This window comes from Coregonus lavaretus (assembly GCF_964263955.1).
Source record: "Coregonus lavaretus genome assembly, chromosome: 2".
Classification (NCBI taxonomy): Eukaryota; Metazoa; Chordata; class Actinopteri; order Salmoniformes; family Salmonidae; genus Coregonus; species Coregonus lavaretus.
The window spans coordinates 49982445-50004406 of record NC_139989.1 but is presented as its reverse complement, the minus strand read 5'-3'; the positions used below and the strand labels follow the sequence as shown (position 1 = coordinate 50004406).

The 21962-nt window shown below is 40.5% G+C and overlaps 2 protein-coding genes across 2 annotated transcripts; both read right to left on the bottom strand.

The window, feature by feature from the left end:
- Window positions 1-2458: 2458 nt before the first annotated feature.
- Window positions 2459-13875, bottom strand: LOC311139396 (myosin-3-like; the record flags this gene model as incomplete). The annotated part of the gene is made up of 38 exons (XM_084174266.1): window positions 2459-2605; window positions 2716-2811; window positions 2895-2999; window positions 3083-3253; window positions 3339-3464; window positions 3558-3761; window positions 3871-4179; window positions 4283-4407; window positions 4521-4686; window positions 4788-4971; window positions 5087-5283; window positions 5375-5493; window positions 5600-5726; window positions 6453-6842; window positions 6925-7015; window positions 7170-7315; window positions 7414-7590; window positions 7684-7926; window positions 8095-8350; window positions 8446-8582; window positions 8745-8868; window positions 8958-9075; window positions 9159-9246; window positions 9389-9456; window positions 9541-9847; window positions 10076-10246; window positions 10335-10484; window positions 10584-10702; window positions 10807-10945; window positions 11117-11220; window positions 11710-11808; window positions 11906-11969; window positions 12109-12201; window positions 12310-12424; window positions 12539-12566; window positions 12641-12797; window positions 12941-13084; window positions 13675-13875. 38 exons carry the CDS (start codon window positions 13873-13875, stop codon window positions 2459-2461), a joined length of 5805 nt encoding a protein of 1934 aa, XP_084030392.1.
- A 2854-nt stretch (window positions 13876-16729) lies between these two features.
- Window positions 16730-21832, bottom strand: LOC311139386 (protein SCO1 homolog, mitochondrial-like; the record flags this gene model as incomplete). The annotated part of the gene is made up of 9 exons (XM_084174255.1): window positions 16730-17920; window positions 18044-18159; window positions 18269-18361; window positions 18567-18764; window positions 18943-19033; window positions 19179-19298; window positions 20810-20869; window positions 20955-20991; window positions 21810-21832. 9 exons carry the CDS (start codon window positions 21830-21832, stop codon window positions 17786-17788), a joined length of 873 nt encoding a protein of 290 aa, XP_084030381.1. The 3' UTR covers window positions 16730-17785.
- Window positions 21833-21962: the final 130 nt, after the last annotated feature.

The window sequence follows — 21962 nt, the reverse complement described above, 5'->3', positions numbered from 1 at the left end:
TTGCACAACAACAGTCACAGAGGGCTGTGGTGTATGATGGTTTTGGTCCTCATCTTTTGATCAGAGACTATTTTATATCTGGGCAGAGAGAGAGTTGTTCATCCCTTCCATAGACGTTCTATTAAATCAAGCCGGCTTAGGGCTAAAGTGTTTACACTGATTTAAGAAAGGATACAAATTGATATCAATTATGTTTATGTAGCCTATATTTTTCTAATATAAAATAAAATCCACTAACGTAAACCTCGAGTGCATTGTGTTATGTACTGTACTGTAATGAGACACTGCAGCTGTCATTTAATGCTGCTAAGCACCTGTCTGAACTGAGTGTCCAGTTCCTCAAGTACAGGGCTTCCCCATCATGTCCCCCCCATTGCCTTTGAGTGTTTATCGTCACACTTGTTGCCTCAGCCTGTGTCAATGTGACCCAGAGTGAAAGTCACACAGCAGTAATTAACTAACCCTTCATCAACAGGGTCAAGGACAGCTACAAATGTCATGTAAATGACAGCTGCTGCCAATTAGTGGAACTGAATGTGATGAGGGCTGTTCAAAACCAAGCTTTCAATAATCCACGCGGTACCTCGTACCTACAATGCTCACAAAATGTTGCGACGTCATCATCTGTGCGTTAGTTAGGTGCATCAGAGAGTTACTTTTCTGGTGAGTATTTCCTCTTGATCCTTCCTTATAGGTGCACTGTGCAGCCGTTTACTTCTAATTTACATTTCTCTGTGTTTAAAAAAAAAAAAGAATATGACTTAGCATTACATATCTTAGTACTATGCTATAACACAATATAAGATCCTAATTCAAAAGGTTATTACCTTATCATAATCCAACAAAACCCATTTTTTGCAGGGATGTGAAGTAGTGTTGTATTGTTTTTGTTCAACTGCAGAGAATGAGAACCAACAGTGTAACAGGAAGATACTGTTTGTGTACACTGAAGTGGCTGGTTGACCAATCACCAGTAAATAGGTCACTTTATAGCTTCAAACCATCCTACAAAATTATATTTTGATTCCTCCACTGCTACATATATACATGACAAGTTATCTGCAGGTGAAACTGTTGCGTTAACTTGTACGAATATTTGTGTGCAGCAATAGGATAGCAATGGGTAATAAGTTGGTGTGATTCAATTAAGCATGATTTTTGTTGCCTGCCACATTACAGAATAGCTTGATTATTGTAGCTTGATGTCACTTGTTTACACATTCACTCATTCTCTCTCTCCCGCTGTGTGGGGATGTGTGTTGGGTGGGAGTGTTGAAGACAAAGGAAGTGCCTCCATCTGTTGGTCGTTGAACAATACTACATCAAGGGAACCAATGCAAGCAGTGAGCAACTGTTTTTGCAATCATATGAATATCTATCATGAGTTCCATCCTTAAGGATCTCATGTTAACAGCATGTATGTCAGATTAACAAGACAGTGTTCCTTGATCTCTGTGCTTCACACAATGTACCCATCAAAACCAATGTTTTTTTCTGTCGTTAGTAAGCTCTGAGTTTGGATGTTTTAACGAGATGGGATGCATTTTATGATTAGAGTGAGCTGGGGGAGAGGTTCAGGAACTCACACAGTGATTCTGGTATGCACAGTATCTATATGTGGAGAGTAAGTGGACAATGTGTTTGCATTCTCAACGTCCTAATATCTTTTCATCTTCTAAAGTCATTGCGTATTCATGATCGTTACTGATAAAAGCAGTGGATGATTTTGATGTACTGTGGCTTCTGACAGTCTCTTTGATAAATGAGAGATTAGTTATTGTTTGAAGTGGACACCTCTGACATAACTCTGTATGAGGGGAAGCTAATCTCCTGGAGTATAAGTGTATCTCCAAAGATGCCTGGCATTTTAATCAAATGCTTTTGGATTTTATTTTTCTGCACTCTGTCTCGCCTAGAATCAAGCTGTATGTCTCCTACAGTCTATGTCAGCTGTTGTCCAATAACTATTCCTGGAATCAGCAAGTTGAGCTGTCAGTATTCACTCAAAGTTGGATCCAGAGCTGTCTCCAACATACTACAGAATGTAATTTTGCTTTTAAACTATTGTTAAAATATAGTGTCTTAACATGTCCATCTATTTGAATATAAGATAACTAAAACCCATTTGCTATATAATCTATGCTAAAAGTGTTACCTCTAATGAAACAAAGATAATAGACCAGTATGATACTTTGCAGTATTTAATTATAGTTTTATAAGTAAAATTGATTTGTACTGTATTTCATTGTAATGCCATTTTCTGCTTTTAAGCAGAACATCTAAGCATGGTGGTCAAACTATAGCACAGGGAATGCTAACATACAGGTACGTACAATAGTGTAAGCAGGCATGTATCTTTGCAACAATAATTACTGTATACTGTATCTACATTCTATGTCTGAGTTATTGTAATTCTAAACATGAATTACAGCACCATCAGCAGAAGATGCCCATATCTCTATTCTTCTCTCTTGCCACCAACATCACAACTCTTAGCTCTTAATTTGTTCACTTGGGATTCTGCTATGTCTGCCCGCTCCTCAGCTTCATCAAGCTCATGTTGCACCTTCCTGGATTTGGCCAAATTGATACTGGTCTGCTCCTCCTGTGGTTCACAGAAAAATAAAGAGACAGATAAGTTAGAAGTGGTGAACTGTTGTCCTATTTATCTAATAATAAAATGTACAGTCGTTGCCAATAATATATTGTACTCACCGCCTCCTCACACTGCCTTTTGTAAGCTTTCACCCTCAGCTGCAGCTTGTTGACCAAGTCCTGCAGTCTGTCTGCATTCTTCTTGTCTTCCTCACCCTACAAACCCAGAGTTATTCATTACTCTCATATTTTATCATGATTTGGTGCAATTCAGGAATAAGCAACCAAACATATTTTACCTGATATGTGAGCTCCTTGACTTTTCTCTCATATTTCCGCACACCCTTCATGGCTTCCACACCACGTTTCTGCTCTGCCTCCAGTTCATTCTCCACCTCTCTAACCTTGAGTGTAAATAATTGATTAAGAATGAATCACCAACTAAGAGAGCGTGAACTGGAAATAAAACATTTATCTTTATCCTTACCCTGGTCTCTAGTTTCTGGAGCTCTTTTTTTCCACCTTTCATGGCTAACTGCTCAGTCTCATCCAGACGCTGCTGCAAGTCTTTAACAGTGACCTCCAGGTTCTTCTTCATCCTCTCCATGTGAGCGCTGGTGTCCTGCTCCTTCTTCAGCTCCTCAGCCATCATGGCAGCCTATCGATAAATAATTTGCAATCGATCAAGACATTGTTTGAACAGACTTCATTTGGACTGAGATTTACACTGACTTCGGACTTACATCTATAATAGCCTTTTTAGCTTTCTCATCTGCATTTCTTGCTTCTTGGACTACATCTTCCACCTCTGATTGCAGCTGAGTTATGTCAGACTCCATCTTCTTTTTTGTGCTGATGAGACTAGTGCTCTGTTAAATGAGTAAAGAGAGAGGGTAACAGAATAAATTAAATTCATACATTTCACTTAAGGCCAAAGTTCTGATTTGCTTATGGGGCCTCACCTGAGAGTGCAACAGGTGCATCCTCTCGCTCACATCAACCAGCTCCTGCTCGGCCAGTTTACGGCACCTCTCGGACTGCTCTAGTGCTGCCTTCATCTCCTCAATCTCTGCCATCATCAGTGTATTGCGGCGTTCTACAATGGCCAGCTGTTCCTTCAGGTCCTCCTGCCCATGGAGGGCATCGTCCAAATGGACCTGAGAGTCCTGAAACAGAAAGGTCATGAATAAGTCCAATACCTACTGATTAGATCTTTGATAGAGATGGTGAGTGTTATGGTTTTTATAAAATGGGTTTCTGGAGTCAAACACTAACTTTGAGCTGGCCCTGGATGTTTCTGAGCTGCTTGGTAGCATCAGCTGCTTGGTGGTTGGCATGGCACAGCTGAATCTCCATCTCATTTAGGTCCCCTTCCATCTTCTTCTTGACTCTGACGGCATCGTTTCTGCTGCGGGTCTCAGAATCTAGAGCACTCTGCAGGGTGTCCACGGTCCTCTGATGGTTCCTCTTCAGCTGGTCTATTTCCTCATCTTTCTCTGCCACCTTTCTGTCAACCTCTGACTTGATCTGGTTCAACTCCAGTTGAAGGTGGAGCATCTTGGCCTCTTCATGTTCAAGGGAGGACTAGAAGAAGACAGGTGCACAGAACAGAAACATTTGCGGTCATATTCAAATTTCAAATAATAAACGTGGGGGAATGCACAATATGTGTGAGAAAATGGCGAACCTCAGCTTCTTCAAGAGCTGTTTGGGTGTCCATCTTGTCCTGTTCAGCTTGTTTCGCTGCCTTATCCAGTTCATGGAAGGTCTTTGCAGATTGTCCCACTTGTTCAGTGATATCTGTTATCTCCTCTGAAAATTGACAAAACAATATGTTTGTTACATGCAGGCCTATAAGCTAAAACACATACATACATTCTATGAGGATATGTTGTTTTGATTTTCAAGGGTGATGACTATCATACGTTGAAGGTTCTTATTCTCTCTCTTCATGTTCTCTAAGTGATCCAGGGCTTCTTCAAATGAGTTTTTTATCTTGAATAGCTCTGTGCTCAGAGACCTGAACTCCCTTTGTGAGCCGTCCAGCTCAGACTGGGTCTCTTCATACTTCTGTTTCCATTCAGCAAGAACCTGATATTAAAAAAGATCACATGAAAGTCAATCCAATTGTTGAGACCGAACCACACCACAGTCTTTAGTCATTGAGACACTAAAGAAGTCAATAGGATTACATTGTCAAAGTTCCTCTGTTTCTTGTCCAGGGTGACAATGGCTGAATTGGACCTCTCCATCTCGACCATGAGGTCCTCCACCTCTGCTTGTAGTCTCTGCTTGGTCTCCTCCAGTGAGGCACACTTTGTGTTCATTGCCTCTGTCTGCTCTTCAGAATCCTGGAGGCGCTGGGCAAGCTTCCTCCTTAAAAGGGAACACACAATAGTAAATCAATCAATTAATTAATTACTGTATGTTGCAAAATAATATATGTTTTACCCATGTGTTATTAGGATATATTTGTTGAGGTAGTTCTTACTTAGCATCCTCAAGTTCCTCAGTGCGCTGGATGGCATCAGTCTCATACTTGGTTCTCCACAGAGCTACCTCACTGTTGGCCTTGGACATGCTCCTCTGCAGCTCAACCTTGGACTCCTGCTCCTCCTCATACTGCTCCCGGAGCAGGTCACAGTCATGGCGGGTTGATTGTAAACCATGGGCCAGGGCATTCTTAGCCTAAAGCCAGAGACAATTCATAAAATTAGTCTTAGCTTATATTGTCATGGTGAAATAACCATGGCTTGTAATTGGCAAGAGTTTGTATAACCTTAACTTCCTCCTCCAAAAGTCTCTTCAGCTCTTCAATCTGTTGACTGCACACTAGTTTCACTCTGGTCAGCTGGGACACAGTTAACTTCTTCTCCTCAAGATGGCGTGTGAGCTCACCTATTCAAGGTATACAGTAAAAGTAGCACATTAGCAGCGTAGTTCTCAAACTATGTATCAAGTCCTTGGTGTCCTTAATGTACACAGGAATTTACCTGAAACTTACCATTTTCTGTTTGCAAGCGAGCATTCAGGGCAGTGTAATCATTTAGAGACTCATGGGCCTCGTCACATTTGTTCTTGTACTCATTACTTTGGTCTTCAAGAGTTCTGCACAGTTTCTCAAGGTTAGCCTAAAATATAAAAAATAAAAAGTAACCAGTGTATCCAACCTGGACTCAGGGGTAGACGTAACATAGTAAATGTTACGTTTAGTATGGTATGTATTCATTTGTGGATGTCCATCATCCATTTCTATGATATGTCGCGAATTGTGATATGTTATGAAATGCAATTTGTACAATATGTTCCGAATTTGCAAAACATATGATATGTTACGAATTCCAATTTGTTGTGGCTAATGTGTTAGCCACAACAAATTGGAATTCGTAACATATAATACGTTTTGCAAATTCGTAATATATTGTACAAATTGCAATTCGTAACATATCAAAATTCTAGGCTAGGGGTTAGGGGTTAAGGTTAGGGTTAGGTTAAAGGGTTAAGGTTAGGGGAAGGGTTAGCTATCATGCTAAGTAGTTGCAAAGTAGCTCGATTGCTAGATGTTCGCATTATACGCCCACTCGCCCCCAACCAACCAACCACCCATCCACCCACCCACATAATCTACGGATTGCTAGACGTTCACATTATACACCCACCCAACCTACTTTTGTTTTTTGCCTTAAGCAACCTTCTGTCTTATGTAACCATACCAAACGAAACATATCATCCTAATTTGAACGTCCCGAATTTACGTTTACTATATTACCGCTAGTCTATGAGACCAGGCTGGTGAATTGTGAATTCGTTTCTTTTGTATGTTGAATATCAATATGGTCAACATCTGTTGAACCTACCTTGCTTTTGAGGACACTCTCCACGTTGCTGGCCAAGTCATCAATTTCCATCTTGTATTCACTTTTCTCCTTCTCCAGTTTCTGCTTAACTCTGTGGAGGTTGTCTATTTGTTCTCCCAGTTCTGCCACGCTGTCTGCCTGCTTCTTGCGGAGAGCAGCAGTGATTGACTCATGCTGCAGGGTTGACTCTTCGAGATCACGACGCAGCCTCTGAAACTCACTTTCGCGCTTCTTGTTTGCCTCAATCTGGGAAGCAGTGGCTCCACCAGCTTCTTCCAGTCTCTCACTGATCTCCTCAAGTTCCCTGGAGAAATCAGACCTTTGCTTCTCTATCTTGGCCCGAGCAGAGCGCTCTGCTTCGATTTCCTCTTCGAGTTCCTCAATGCGAGCCTGTGGTAAGAATAATAATTACATCAGAATTTTGACAAAAGTTACAATGTATGCATTTAATTTATTTTCACAAACCACATACCTGAAACTCCTTTATTTTCTTCTGAAGTTGAGTGCTCAGTATTTGTTCATCCTCAAATCTACCTTGCAGGTAACTGAACTCTAAATCCTTCCTGAAAAAAATGTTTGTACATTTCATTATTCATTATATGAAAATTAGTTGATGCTCCATTGTTTGTGCTGTTTCTATCACTTTCAACTACTACTCTATCAAAATGTGAATCAAGAGTTTAATCTCCATAAACTCAATGATAATTTCTAAATTACTTTTTTAATCGTTCATCCATTTGTTGTCTTTCATTCTCCAGGTCCATAACATTTTCCTGTGACAGCTTGAGATCTCCCTCAAGTTTTCTTTTGGCTCTTTCCAAATCTGCACGCACCTTCTTCTCCTGCTCTAGAGATCCCTCAAGCTGGAAGGAGATCATAGTCCAGAACAATCAATGACTGTGGGAAAATCTTGAAAGAATGCTAACAAAAGACAAAAGTGTACAAGTCACTCGATGCTTACATCATCAACCTGTTGCTCTAGCTTGACCTTTGTCTTAGTCAGAGTGTTGACTTTGTCCTCCTCTGCCTGGAGGTCATCCAGGGTCTGCTGATGCACCTCTTGCAATGCCTTGATCTCCTTTGAAGACTTCAGAAGATTTTCCTCTAATGTGGTCAACTCCTCTGTCAAATTTTTCACCTGTGTTAAAATAACGCACACAATGTTACCGTCCATTCATTGTGGTTATGACATTTAAAGGCATGGGGTGATGTGCTTATCAGATGCCCTCACCTTATTTTCTGTGGCATATTTCTCCTTCTCAACCTTGGCAATAGTGAGCTCCAGGTCATCTATATCCCTTTTGAGCTCGGAGCATTCATCCTCCAGTTTCCTCTTCCTGGCAGTGATCTCTGCATTGAACACCTCCTCTTCCTCAATTCTCTCAGAGAACTCCTTGGTTTTTGCCTCTAGGTGGATCTTGCTCTTGATCAACCCCTCACATCTCTCTTCTGCATCAGAGAGGTTCTCTCTTTCCTGTTGAAATATGAACAAGTAGCATACCTTAGACAATAAACCAATAGTAACAGGGTTGCTGCTACTGCTTATTAGAAATAGAAAGTGCTATATATTTATAAGAACCATGCAACATCTACACACATATCTAATATAAAGCATGTTCTTAAAAACTTGACAGAAACCCACCGCTTGAATCTGGAGGTAAAGGTCATTCTTCTCCTGAGCAAGGACCACCATCTTCTCCTCAAGTTCCTTCCTCCTGGCGTCTGACTTTGCAAACTCATCTTTGACCTTTGAGAACGCCTCTTTCATGTTCTGCATCTCCTTCTCAGCCTCTGCACTTCGCAACAGGGGCTTGATCTTGAAGTAGAGCCTCATCCAAGGCCAGTTCTTCACGTTCATGAATGACCGGATGTTATATTGAATTATGAAAATTGATTCCCTATGTAGTGGCAAAAGAAAAATCCCGTCATTTATTGAAGTTCATAGGACCTGTACTGTATGAATTTTTCAATTACAGAAATATGTTTTTTAGACCTTTTCTTTGACATCTCCTTGAACCTCTGCCTGGTGATGTAGCCCCTGGAGACAGCCTGGATGCGAGTCAACAACACTGCCAGGCGCTCATCTCTCATCTCCTCCAGCAGACCTAACAGGCCAGCTTTAAAGAACACCTAATATACACATACAAACACAAAGAATGCAAGTGTTATTCTGAGTTGGTGCACCACTGTCTGAATGTACACTACAAAAGATGAGATGAAGCAACTGCTCATATCACTCGATAACGTCATGCCTATAGGTCAGACCATAACATAGTTTTGCCTTCACAATACCTTAGTGTATCCAAATTTGTACTGGCCGTGGTCCACATCGATGGAGGACAGTAGCTTCTCTGATGCCTTTTTGCTGTCGATAAACTGCCCCTCGGGGATAGCACTGGCATTCAGGATTCTGTATCTGTTGGGGAAACAGTCCACATTTATCCTTGAGCTCATGTTTGTTGAATCATTTTTCTTATGGGTAACAGAGATCAATGAAGGATTTGCCTCTGCTTGAAGTCAGAATATATAATCCTGCTTGGGAACCCCTTCCTGCAGATTCTGATACCCTCCAGCACACCGTTACAGCGCAGCTGATGCAAAACGAGGTAGTGTTCCATGGCCCCTACATGGAAAGGCATAATTCTGTCAGGTCAGGCAGCCTTGAGAGCAAACAACCCACATTACATGTTTCAAACCTTTACATACCTGGTGTTTTGGTTTCGTTTGGGATGATGCATCTCACAAAATGGGGATGTGTGGACCTCAGGTTAGACATCAGCTTGTTGAGATTTTCCTGAGGGATGGTTATGAAGTGATAAAAGAGCATGAACAAGCAAAACAATGCTCACTGAATTGTGCATAGAAATGTTCTAAAGTCTACATACGATCATTAGATCAATATACATTTTCATAAGAGTAGGGGGAAACAGTTTTACCCTGAAAAGTGCAGAGACAGTCTGGAAAGAGGACCCCTTCTTTTTTGCTCCTTTTTGGTTTCTATCAGCTACAGAAAGAGAAAAATAAAACAATTGTATTTCTACTCAAGATCATTTTTCACTGATGTCTTATAACGCTGATGTAAACTCACCATCAACTAAGACAAACTTTGCAAACAACTGAGACAATAGCTTCAGGGCAGCTTTCTGGTACAGTTGTACCACAGTGTCATTCAGCGGGTCCTTGTTCTTCTCCAGCCAGCCACCGATGTTGTAGTCCACAGTGCCAGCGTAGTGCACCAGGGTGAAGTGGGCCTCTGCCTTGGCTTTGGCAGGCTTGGGCTTCTGGAAGTTGCTGTTCTTCCCAGGATGCTGGTCGTAGAGTTTGTTCTTGAAGGAGCAGTCTGTTGCCTTTGGAAACATGCACTCTTCTTCAAGGATGGAGAAAATACCCATTGGCTGTGGAAGATTTACAGTGTAAAATGTGTTTATAAGAACCAAGGTATAGAACTTCATTGTTTTGATCATGTCTGTCTACTGGATTTCAATATTTTGCTTGTAAACTTTTTAATTACTGTCAATAAATAGATGTTTTTCAACTCTGTCCTGTTGATCCTAACTTATTTAATCAATTAACAGTTAGACTGTAAAGAGTGACTTAAAGGTATGCTGAAAAGGTCACAGTACCTTCTCAATAAGCTCAATGCAGGCAGCCAAGTCCATTCCAAAGTCAATGAACTCCCACTCAATTCCTTCCTTCTTGTATTCCTCTTGTTCCAACACAAACATGTGGTGATTGAAAAACTGTTGCAGTTTCTCATTAGTGAAATTGATGCAGAGCTGTTCCAGGCTGTTCATCTGCATGGTTTACAAAATATAATTAAATAACATACAATAAAGGATTACATTGTTGTAAATGTGTTTCAAATGAGGAGTCCACTCATACCTCAAAGATCTCAAAGCCTGCTATGTCCAGAACGCCAATAAAATGCTGCCTGGGCAATTTGGTGTCTAGCTGCTGGTTTATTCTGGTCACCATCCACAAGAACAGTTTTTCATACACTGCCTTAGACAGGGCACCCATGGAGTTATTCACCTGCAAATGAGACAAAACACATTTTAAGGACAATGGAAATTGGTGAGAGTTGGGCGAGGGTCACTCATGTCTGTACACACTCTAATGTAGTTGTCATACCTGTTGAACTGTCTGTCCTTTGGTGACATATTCATTCCCGACCTTCACTCTGGGATAGCACACAGCTTTCAGTAGATCAGCAGAGTTCAGGCCCATGAGGTAGGCAACTTTGTCAGCTACTATTGGATACATGAGACAAAAAAGATGATGAGTGGATTCTGGCTGTGGATAAGTGAAGATTTAATTAGAATTTCAAAATAAGTAAAAATCTAAGACTGCTCACCCTCAGTGCCATCAGACTCTGCCTGTTCCTCACGCTGCTTCTGCTTGAACTGCATGTTCCCATGATGCATCACAGCACCAGTCAGTTTGTAGATCCCAAGTTTTTCCTCTGCATTGAAGCCTAGGATATCAATGGCACTCTATTGGGACAGATATTGGAGCTCAGTCAAACATATATAAACATTTCATCAGTCCCTAAGACAATATTATACAGTACAGTTGAGGGTTTTCTATTATGTTTTCGATGTATTCATTTTCCAATCTGTGTGGGTAATATACACATATGAGATATAGGGTACAGGTGGACTCACATCTGTGGCCATGAGCTCTTCTGTGTCATTGATGCTTTGCACCTTTATTTCCCCCTGACTGATGAAAGGGTAGTCATATGGGTTGGTGGTGATGAGCAGCATCTCTGGTGAACATGATAGAGAAGGTGTATATTTACCAGTGGGGGTTACATTGGTGTTGGAGGCTGAACTCACAGTACATCACTTTTTTTCTGCAGTTCAAACAACAACAAAGTGGCAACCTACCACTGTTTTTGGTAAACAGTTGAGGGATGGGGCTGGAGAAATATAACCACTCTCAAATTCATAGACAGAGCTATGGATGTGAGGACTGACTAGGCTATACAGTTTTTATTTACAATTACATTGTTTACAAACAATGGAGTAAAACTATTTTATATTTGGGGTTCTGATGGGGTATGACAGTTGACCTAAGCTCATGAGTCATTTATTCTTCAAGAACCAATGGGTACATATCATTAATTTTAAAGTACACAAATGGATGTAGCAATCTCAGATTGCCCCCTTAAAGTAACCAATACCTTTGCAGTCCAAAACTACAATTACTGTGTATGGCTTTACATAGATCCACCAGGCAGCATTACTCAACCTACCAATTAATTCAGGCTTCTTATTGGACATGATCTGATAGAAGATGTGATAACTCCTTTCTGCCAGGAGCTGAAACGTGACCCTGGATTTTTCCAGAAGGTCTAAAGAAGGAAATCAGAGAAATGAATCAAATGACATTTTGTTCCAATCCACAGCAATGGCCTTGCATATTTAAAGAAAATAGACAAGCAAACTCACAAGTCTCAATATCAGCTGAGGACAGCTTCCCCTTTGTGCCAAAGTGGATGCGGATGAATTTGCCCTGTACGTTTTCCAAATATTACATTGTTTTTAAAAGGTCACATTTCAGCTAAGGTGTTTGGTTTATGAATGCATGCCTGGCTATATGTTAACCATATATGCACATACTGTATGTTGCAATGTTAATCAAATCCACTCACAAAGCGAGAGGAGTTGTCGTTCCTCACAGTCTTGGCATTCCCAAAAGCCTCCAGCAGAGGGTTGGCCTGGATGATTTGATCCTCCAGGGTTCCCTTTGAGAATAAAATTGTTGGTAAGTATGAGTAAATCCACTTTACAGTAAATGCAATAGAGGGGACTATATACATATTATGTTAATGTAACATGAGTATGGATAGAACCTGCATTTTCCCATTGATTTCCTTCTTCTTTTCACTTCCTCCAGCCATGGCGATTGTCGCAAAATACTGGATGACACGCTTTGTGTTTACAGTCTTCCCTGCACCAGATTCTCCACTGTAAAAATCAAGATTGAACAACACAATTGAGAGTAATAATGTAAACTTTCCTAGTAAATTCAGTTCTTTACAGAGGCAGACAATTAGTAACAGCATGGGCAACAGTACATACGTGATAAGGATGGACTGGTTTTCACGATCTGTTGAAAGATAAAATTACCTGTTAAGTATACTTGCTGCTACAATAGGATACATCATGAAATGAAGATTATACCTGTTAGCATAAACTGATAGGCATTGTCAGAGATGGAGAAAATGTGCGGTGGGACCTCCTGGCGCTTCTTGCCCCGATAGCCAGCCACCACCTCTGGGTTGTAGACCGGGAGCCACTTATAGGGGTTCACAGTCACACAGAACAGCCCAGAGTAGGTCTGCAATAGGGGAACAACTCAGATTATGTCATTGATGATCTAATTGAACCCATGAAACTAGTTTGTAGATGTTTGACTGACAATGCAATTAGAAGATGTACGTATGACTGAGTTGAAATGTAATCTGATCTGTGTCTGCTTACATAGATCATCCAGGCAGCGTAGCGCTCCTTGAGGTTGAACAGCACGGCTGGTTCATGGAGATGGGTCAACATGGCCATGTCCTCGATCTTGTCAAATTTAGGAGGGTTCATGGGGCTGATGTCATCCGGATTCACCGTGACAACCTGCAACATGATCAAATAAAGGGGAGGGCAGTTAGGGGAGGCAAGTTTCCATTCAAATAATGAACCAGTTGTATTGATTACATGCTAGAATAATAACTGGATGAAACTGCATCGAAATCATGCCACGGTGGCATAATGAACTTTTTATTTAGCATCCAAAAAGGCTTAGAAATGACATGCACTCTGAATTTCAGTCACTCTCACATAGTAAGTAAAATATATCATGCTTTCCCACTGGGCAAAAACTGGTTGAATGTTGTTTCCACGTCATTTCAACAAAAAACGTCAATGTGATGAAGTTGAATCAACATGGAGAACTGATTGGATTTGAAAAAAGTAATCATCGTAAGTGAATATCGTTTTTTTTAACCCAACTTTTAACCATGGTGGAATGTTTTGTTGATTTCACTTTGAATTCACGTTAGCTGATAACTCAACCAAATGTAAATCAAAACTAGACGTTGAACTAACGTCTGTGTCCAGTGGGTTAGAACAGAGCTACTATGGTCAAACGTTCTAGAACATTTTATATCATTTTACATTTACATTTACATTATTTAGCAGACGCTCTTATCCAGAGATGTACTCACTCTCCCATCCTCAGTCTCCACTGTGACCTTGGAGCTGTCTTGGCTCTTGATTTTGCCTTTCACATACTCCACCTTTAGATCTGCCACAAAGCAGGCCGTTTTGGCATCAAATGGTTTGATCTGTGCCGCAATCCTCTCCCGCTCCGGCTTGCGGAGGTACGAGGCAGCCACCCCAAATACTTCCATCTCAGCATCACTCATTTTCTAAAGCTGTGTAGCATGGAGACAATTAATTATACATCATATGCTTCATATTGATCTGTTGGGCATAGATTATACAATAAAAACAAATAATTTCAGAAATTCTCTATATTCCTTGAGAAGATCCAATGAACATCAAAGGCCTAAATATATGATTTGGTCCATTCTTACCTGAGTGTTGCAGTTACAGGGAAAAATCTATGGTCACAGTAGGATGGCAGAGACTGTATTGATGCTATCTCTCTATGGATGCAACCTTTATTGTTGTTAAATGTTTGCTGTCTCAACAGTACGCCAAAGACATACCTCCAATGCCCTGCTATCATCACACTAAGAATACTTTTTATAAGGGATGTTTTTTTTTTTCTGTTTGCTTGACAGCTTCTCTATATTTGGATAGAGATAAAATCTGGCTCAAACGCCACCATGGAAAAGTAAAGTATGTCCATTTTGTATTTTCAACTGTCTATCTATAGCTGTATTGTGTCACATTTAAATGTTTTCAATTGTAATCCTGTAGCCTGTCCATTAAAAAGCAATGATGGCTGAGGACGGCAGCTTAGAGGGCTTTTGGTCTAGACACGACATTCCTCATTTTCTAGGATCAGGGAAGATTAGGTATGTTAGGGCATTGCTCAAATTCTGGCATTGGCTGACTGGGATCACGGTCGATTAGGGCTCACTGGGAGGGCATGGTCCGATACAGGCTGGGGTTGACAGGCGGCAGTTAGTACGTTCCAGACAGACAGAGACAGGTCCGTCTGCTGTATTCCATTGCCATTCAAATACCTGAGACGAAGAGATGTTATCAAAACCTTTTCAGTTTTGCTTTCAAGACTATTGACCCAATGCTAAACTGAGGTAATGTTACTCTATGGGATTGGATTCAGTCACAGGGACCAATACGTAAATGTGCAATAAAAAAATTAAAAAACATACTGACACAGCACATTTGACACAGTAATTCTGAACAAAAATGATCTACAACACTGATTACCAGAGGCCTGTGTATGCACTCACTAACTGTAAGTCACTCTGGATAAGAGCGTCTGCTAAATGACAAACAATTAAAAATGTTTTAAAAAAGCACAACATTATCTCTGGTCCAGGGTGTTAGTGCGCATTATTAAAGGCACGGTCACTACGCCCTGGACCAGAGCTAGCACAAAATATAGGACCATGCCATCCCTTTTAGAGAGACTAGATCAGGTGTGTCAAACTCATTCCATGGAGGGCCTAGGCTTTTGGTTTTTCCTTTCAATTAAGCCCTAGACAACCAGGTGTGGGGAGATCCTTACTAATTAGTGACCTTAATTCATCAATCAAGTACAAGGAAAGAGTGAAAACCCACAGACACTCGGCCCTCCGTGGAATGAGTTTGACACCTGTGGACTAGATAGATGCTGCCTCATCATCATCAGGTAGTTTAGTTCAGACTGTTTGTCTGATATCATGCACTCCTTTGGACAAGCTCCTAACAGCACGTCAGTTAGAACGTAAACTGACTAGCATAGAAGTGCTGTGGTCATAATCATGACCCTCCACAGCTCCCTCTAAAACTCATGTGATGTCACATGCAGTCGACAATAGAACGGCAACGCCTGCATTATTTCTTTCAAATTCCTTTATATCTATTGGTGAACTCAGCTGTGCACAATGCTAAACGATTTATTTAGACTTACACTCTATGCATGATCCTATTCCACCATATAAACATGTTACAAAGAACATTTATCTGTTAAATGTCCAATGAATGTGTGAACTGTCTCCAAGGAAAGAGTCAGTAGAGTTGTACTGTGTGTGGGCCATTCAGTTTCATAAACTATGACACAAGCTGGCACTGCATCACATCCAACCTAATTGGTGTTGATTTAATATCCCATGAATGTCAACTGAAGGGCTGGCAACAGTTGTGGGTATAATTGGTCATGGGGAGGCAGTAGGCACGCTACCACTGGCTAGACCAGGGCAGGGCTTATGCTGACCTCTTCCAACACGTTATAGTAGAGTATGTACATTGACTGTGTACAAGCCTGTGTCAAGGACACTGCGAGACTGTGGGAATTTGAAGTCACAGTCCGAACGAGAGAAGAAGCAAGGGACAATCCCCATTGGCTGGTTCTGTCTGAGGCAGACGGATGCCTGCCCCTGGTGGAAAATAGATCTGAGGACGGGTGCATCTGCCTGGGATTAGAGGGTCAACGGACAGGAGACAGGAGGCCACAAAATAAAGCTGCCGATAAACACTGCTAGTCTGAAAGGACACCCAATTTTAGGGGGACTGTTTCAGACAGACAGTACATCCACAGGGAGACACTCGTTGTATCATCAAACTCAGTTCTCCAGGTAAAAAGTGTACATTGAATTATAAGGCACAAGGGAGTCCTGTCCAATGTTGTAAAGAGAAGGGCATGTACTGTCGGTGGGACACAACAAATCAAGATATGGAATGGTTCAGTGGGTGAATTCATGAGCATACAACATAAAAATCTGCGTAACCGAATTCTCATAAAGGATCATTTGCTACTCTGACAGGTGAAAGGTGATCTCTCATCTAGAAGAGTATTTCTTCCCAGTCATCACAAACCACCAACCGTCCAGGAATGAGTCGGGAGCTTTGCCGAAGAGTGCTGAACAACTTCTGTGCTCTCTCTAGTAATCAGGTTACCAAGGGGGAACTCAACAGGTGTTCTGGCCAAAAAGACGGTCAGTTTGCAAGGATATTGAGAATTCATTTGTATGTATTATAAAAACAAATATAATATATTATGAGTGTGTGTGTGTAAATTCATTGAAAATGACATGCTACTATGAGCTAATCATGCATCTATGGCTATGACCAGATATAGAGGCTCCGCTGATGACCATTTATTTGCAGAACAATGGGCCCAGTCAAGACACTGGTCTGGCTGGCATATCAATAGCAACATGATTACAAATAAAGCTGTTTAAATTAATTATTTACGACAGTGCTCTACTCTTGACAACTCAAATGGCACCATATGAATAAGCTCAAACTTTGACCACCATGTGTTTTCTACTAGGAATAGGCTAGTCTACAATATGGCTGAACAAAGTGAAGCCCTGATACCTGCATGGTAGCCTACGACTACATGGGAAGCAAAAAAAAATATGAACAGACATACAGTACATAACTGCAAGTTCAAGTTTAATAAATTAGTTACTTTGGAAATTCTGTTGAAATATGACTTTGATTTATGGATAGTACAAATTGAGTAACCAAATAGTTATTACAGTGCATAAATGTTTCTGGTGTCACTGAGAAGAGTCCAGGTATTGGGCCAGACTTAACAGCGAGGCTAAAAAGGAGAATTAGTGTAAAAGAAGTAAAGCAGAGCTGTAACTGCACAACGACAACTATTCCTGTTCCTTTTCCATTAGGAGTGCCCAATGGTAAACACTGGAAACTTTCAGTTCCTCAGTATTGATTTCCAAGGAATATGTGTATGTGACCAATAAAATGTGATTTGATTTCCAAGGAATACTTTCCACCTCCATTTTAGCATAGTTACATTTGTTGAGGGACTTGAAATCAAGTACCGGTATTTCTGTTTGGCTCTCATATTTTACATCGAAACAATTGTATTTCACACCGATTGAAATAATGGGCAAAGCAGAAAAAATAAACACTGAAGCGTTGTCCAAACCTATTTGCAAAAAATCACTTTAAATAATCTTAGACTTAAATATGATATTAGAGACCATGTTAAATGGTGAACAGCAAAAATTGAATGGTAAGTCGTAGACATCTGAATTCCATGAAAAGCTGTACTCCAGATAATATTCCATGTCATTGACATAACATGGCAGTGTTCAGTCCTGCTGGGTCAGAGTCTGCTGACAGTCTGAAGGCTTTGAGAGGCACACAAGTTCTCCTTCATCTCACCTCTTAATTCAACTTCTTGTACTTCCTCATGTGTGATGCAATGGATGACGAAATCTCAGCGCTCCTCTTGTTCTGTCCAAAATACTCCTTGAATTCTCCATCTGGACCAACCAGGTACATGATGATTGTGTGATCAACCTGCAATCAAGAATAAAGGATGTTTCGTTTAGATATCAATTCAGCTGGGAAAAGTGGGAATTCCTACTTTACTATGAACCAATGAGAGTTATGAATAAGGGCAGGATCAGACGATGAACTCACAATGTAGTCGTTGTCTTCATCCTTTGGTCCCTGGCTGTAGTAGACTCTGTAGGCTCGAGAGACCTGCTCAATTTGGGGCATTGTCCCAGTCAGGCCAATGAGCTTAGGGGAGAACTCTGGGGATAGAGGACAGAGGGGGAATGTTATTGTTCCACCAATGTGAGTCTAAGTCCCCCTTTTACCATAATATGGAAGCAACAGTAGTTAATGGCTTGTTCTCTTTACCTTTCACATATGTCCCCATGGCCTCAGGTGTGTCCCTGTCAGGATCAATAGTGATGAGGATGGGGGTCAGGTTTGGAAGAGACTGTATCCTGTCTGGGAAACATGGAAAGACATGGTGTTAATCACAACATATCTTCAGTACATCCCTTGTTTCTAGCATTAACATTATGCTTTGTGAAGACATTTGATATGAGTGACTGACTGGCTACTCACTCAACCATCTAATTGCCATGACATTCATAATAATTCACATGACATATGATGCATCATAAAAGATGTTTAAAATAAAACACTTTACCTATTTCATCCACCACCTCAATCATTTTCTCGATTTCATCAGGACAGATGTCAGGGCAGTGTGTAAAGCCAAAGTAAATAAGGACCCACTGGCCGAGGAAATCCTCACTTTTACAGGATTTATTATTCTGATCCACAAGAGAGAATGGACCCCCAAGCGCTGGTTTCCCCATTGACTTTGTCCTTTCTCTTTCAATCACTGCAGTGCACGTGTAAAAAAGACAACATGTAAAACAGATTGTTACCAACATGTACAGACACTGATGATTATCTCCAGGAGAACTTCAGTTCGGAACATTAATTAATGTGTGTAAATCCACTGTTGGATGTAGCCTACTGCATGATGGTGAGTGCACCGAGAGGTGAAATGTCCTTACATTCTTCTTTTTCCTTCTTGAAATATTTCATTCCGGCAAGGAGAACACCCCCAAATGCAAATGTTATTGCTAATGATTTCCAAGTCACTGGCTGCAGAGGATAGATGGATGGAGACAGGCAAAGCAACAAGGTTAAAGACAAAGCAAAAGGCTGTGTGCTTTGTTTTATCCAGGTTTTATCAGGTCCCCCAGATTATTTTACATATCAATCAGAAGTTAATTGATACATTACATACCCCTGTCTTTTTGGTTTTATCACCAGAAGGGGGCGGTGGAGGTAAAGAGGAGAATGTTCTTGAGTCGTGAAAAGACAACCACCGTGATGTCCTACAAGTCCAACTCCCGCCTAGGTTTACCTGTGCAGTGCATGAATACACACAATATGTTAACATGATGGATAGGTACAACGATATCTCTCTTCAAGCTGTGATATCTGTCTTCAAGCTGTTAGTCATTCCGCGAACACATTTGATCATAGTCTGAGTGTTGTGAGCCATGCATGACCTACCAGCCCGTGTACTGTCCGTGGTGAGAGATCTGTGTACGGAGAAACAGTCATTCTCGATAACGCGCGTGTAAAGCTGCATATTGTGCTCACAACTTGGTGCGAAATCATACGATTTAACAATCGACATCTCAAAGTCTGATACGATACTAAGCCCACTGCCATGATGTTGAGCTAGTTTGTCAAGAACTCAATGCGGAAGTGGTGGCAGAATTTTACACAACGTTAATCATGAAGGTAAAAACGCATACAAATTCCTGATCTTGGATCAGTATACTATGTACAACGATGCTCATTGACCGAGTGGCTCGCAATAGCAACCATTTAAGCTGACCCTGGACCTGCCGGCGAACAGTTATTTCTGGCTGTTAGAACCGGAAATTACGCACCTAAGTCCTTTTTTTGTGCTGTGGTCTCTGGGCGCTATTGACATCTAGCTATCGTAAAATACAGTAAAGTACATTTACTTTTTTCATTGGCAGTAGCCTACTTCTGCTGCCAACTTTAACAAGTTAGGAGCACCAAACACAAAAGGAGTTTGATTTAGCTATAGCCTACATTACTTTTAAGGCATATCTCCTGTATCTATCGAGGCCCAGTGGTGATAAATCAAAATACCAAATTATTTGGAGCCTTGAGTAGGCTACAGTACATGCATTTCTTTCAATTTAGATTTCTGATGCAAAAAAAAAAATATATACAAAAATTCAATTTATATTTCTTATTAAATTGCTTTATTTTACTGTGATTCCACCAGATATCACCACAAGTGCAATGGGTTGCCTACAACAACAAAATGGTCAGAAAGAGAAACATATGATTCCAGTAAAAAAGAAAAATGTGTCAATCATATACAATATATATTCTAATTTATGACATTTCGTCACTTATTTGGATGTCAAAAACACAGCTGCTAAACCATACGTGTCTTTTTAAACAATGCATCCATGATTTCACTGACTGCCGTCATTGGCTTTTTTATTTACAAATGTACACATTAGCAGTATTCCATACTGTAGAAGCCTCTGTAGCTAGGTCATATCCTCTTGTAAATGATCCATCACGCATGAGATGTTGCTCACTCGTCACTGGACTATCTTAATGAATGGATATCTACAGTGCAATTTTACAATGCGAGGGCCAGCTGGTCCTCAGCTCCTTGTTAATGTAGTAGTACAGCCAGGCCACAAAGGGGAAGATTGTGATGGCAACAGCAGCAGACAGTCTGAAAGCCCCAATAGAACTAATAGAAAATAGTTACAGCAGTACAGATATCAGTGATGTACAACAGAGTTTGATACTTTTTTTAAAGAAGTTATTGCATGTTGGGATAAGGTCCAAATCTATGTCGAAAGTCCTTACCTTCCAGAGTGTTGACACAGTAGAAGCCAGACAAGTATCAACATGAGACCAGAGAATTCCCTGGGGATAGAGAGAAACAGGTGTGACCAAAAATAATAATTGAACACAATGCTCATCTAAACAGAAAACGATTGTGAGACTATACCTTCCCTCCTCTTGCTGGAAGATATTTGTGATGCCCTCTTTATACAGAGTCCATCCCATCATGAAACAACAGCAGTCGAAATAAGCACATGAAGTTGAGCAATTCTCCTCCAAAGTACTGTCTCTGAAAAACAGTCTCTCAACCATTTAAACATTCAGAGGGCAGTGCATGCAGGCTCATGCATGAATATTTCTAGCTTTTAACTACACTGTCTTGATATAGCCACAATACACTAAACAGTCAATGGCCTTTTTCACTGGCCAAAATGTTAAAATTGAAATGTTATTTAATAGGAAAAGTAGTCAAAAGTAATTGATGGATCTCTATTAATCCATAATGTCCACATACCTGTTACATGTGGTTTAATGCCAACCAATAAACACAGATTTGTTGGAATAGCATAGGCAACCTGGAGATAGAAAAGTGGATTATTGTATAAAAAAAATAATTAAAAAAAGCCCTTTGATAATAGTAATTCATTAAAAACATTAAACGATGAACCGAAAAAAAAAAAGCGTGATCCTACCATCCATAATACTGCATCCGGATCGTTAATCTGTGCCAATAAAAAACACAAAGGATAAAACATGGGATTTACTCAGTTGGGCCAAACATTCAGAGACATACACCATGTTATCTCATTAAATTACTCTACTAAATCCATGAGTTATCAACAGAAGCAGATATGCCTACAGGTCATGCCAAATACAGTAGGCTATAGATACAAAGTATCTCAAACAATGTAACGAAATAAGGGAATCACTTGCCTGCACATAACTTGCTAGAGCAAAGAACAATGACATGCATACATTGCAAACTCTCCAAATTATCAGAGAAAAGTTTGTTTTTGTGTACTCAATTTCACTAGGTTCGTCCATTGTCACGGTCTATAATTACAGAACCAGTTTCTCGTAATCAGCAGTTCAACAGCAAACTTTCCTCATTGACGTTGAACCATAAACTTTGCGTTGAATCCTTTACCGTTAATTTTTAGTGTGAGGTTTGGGA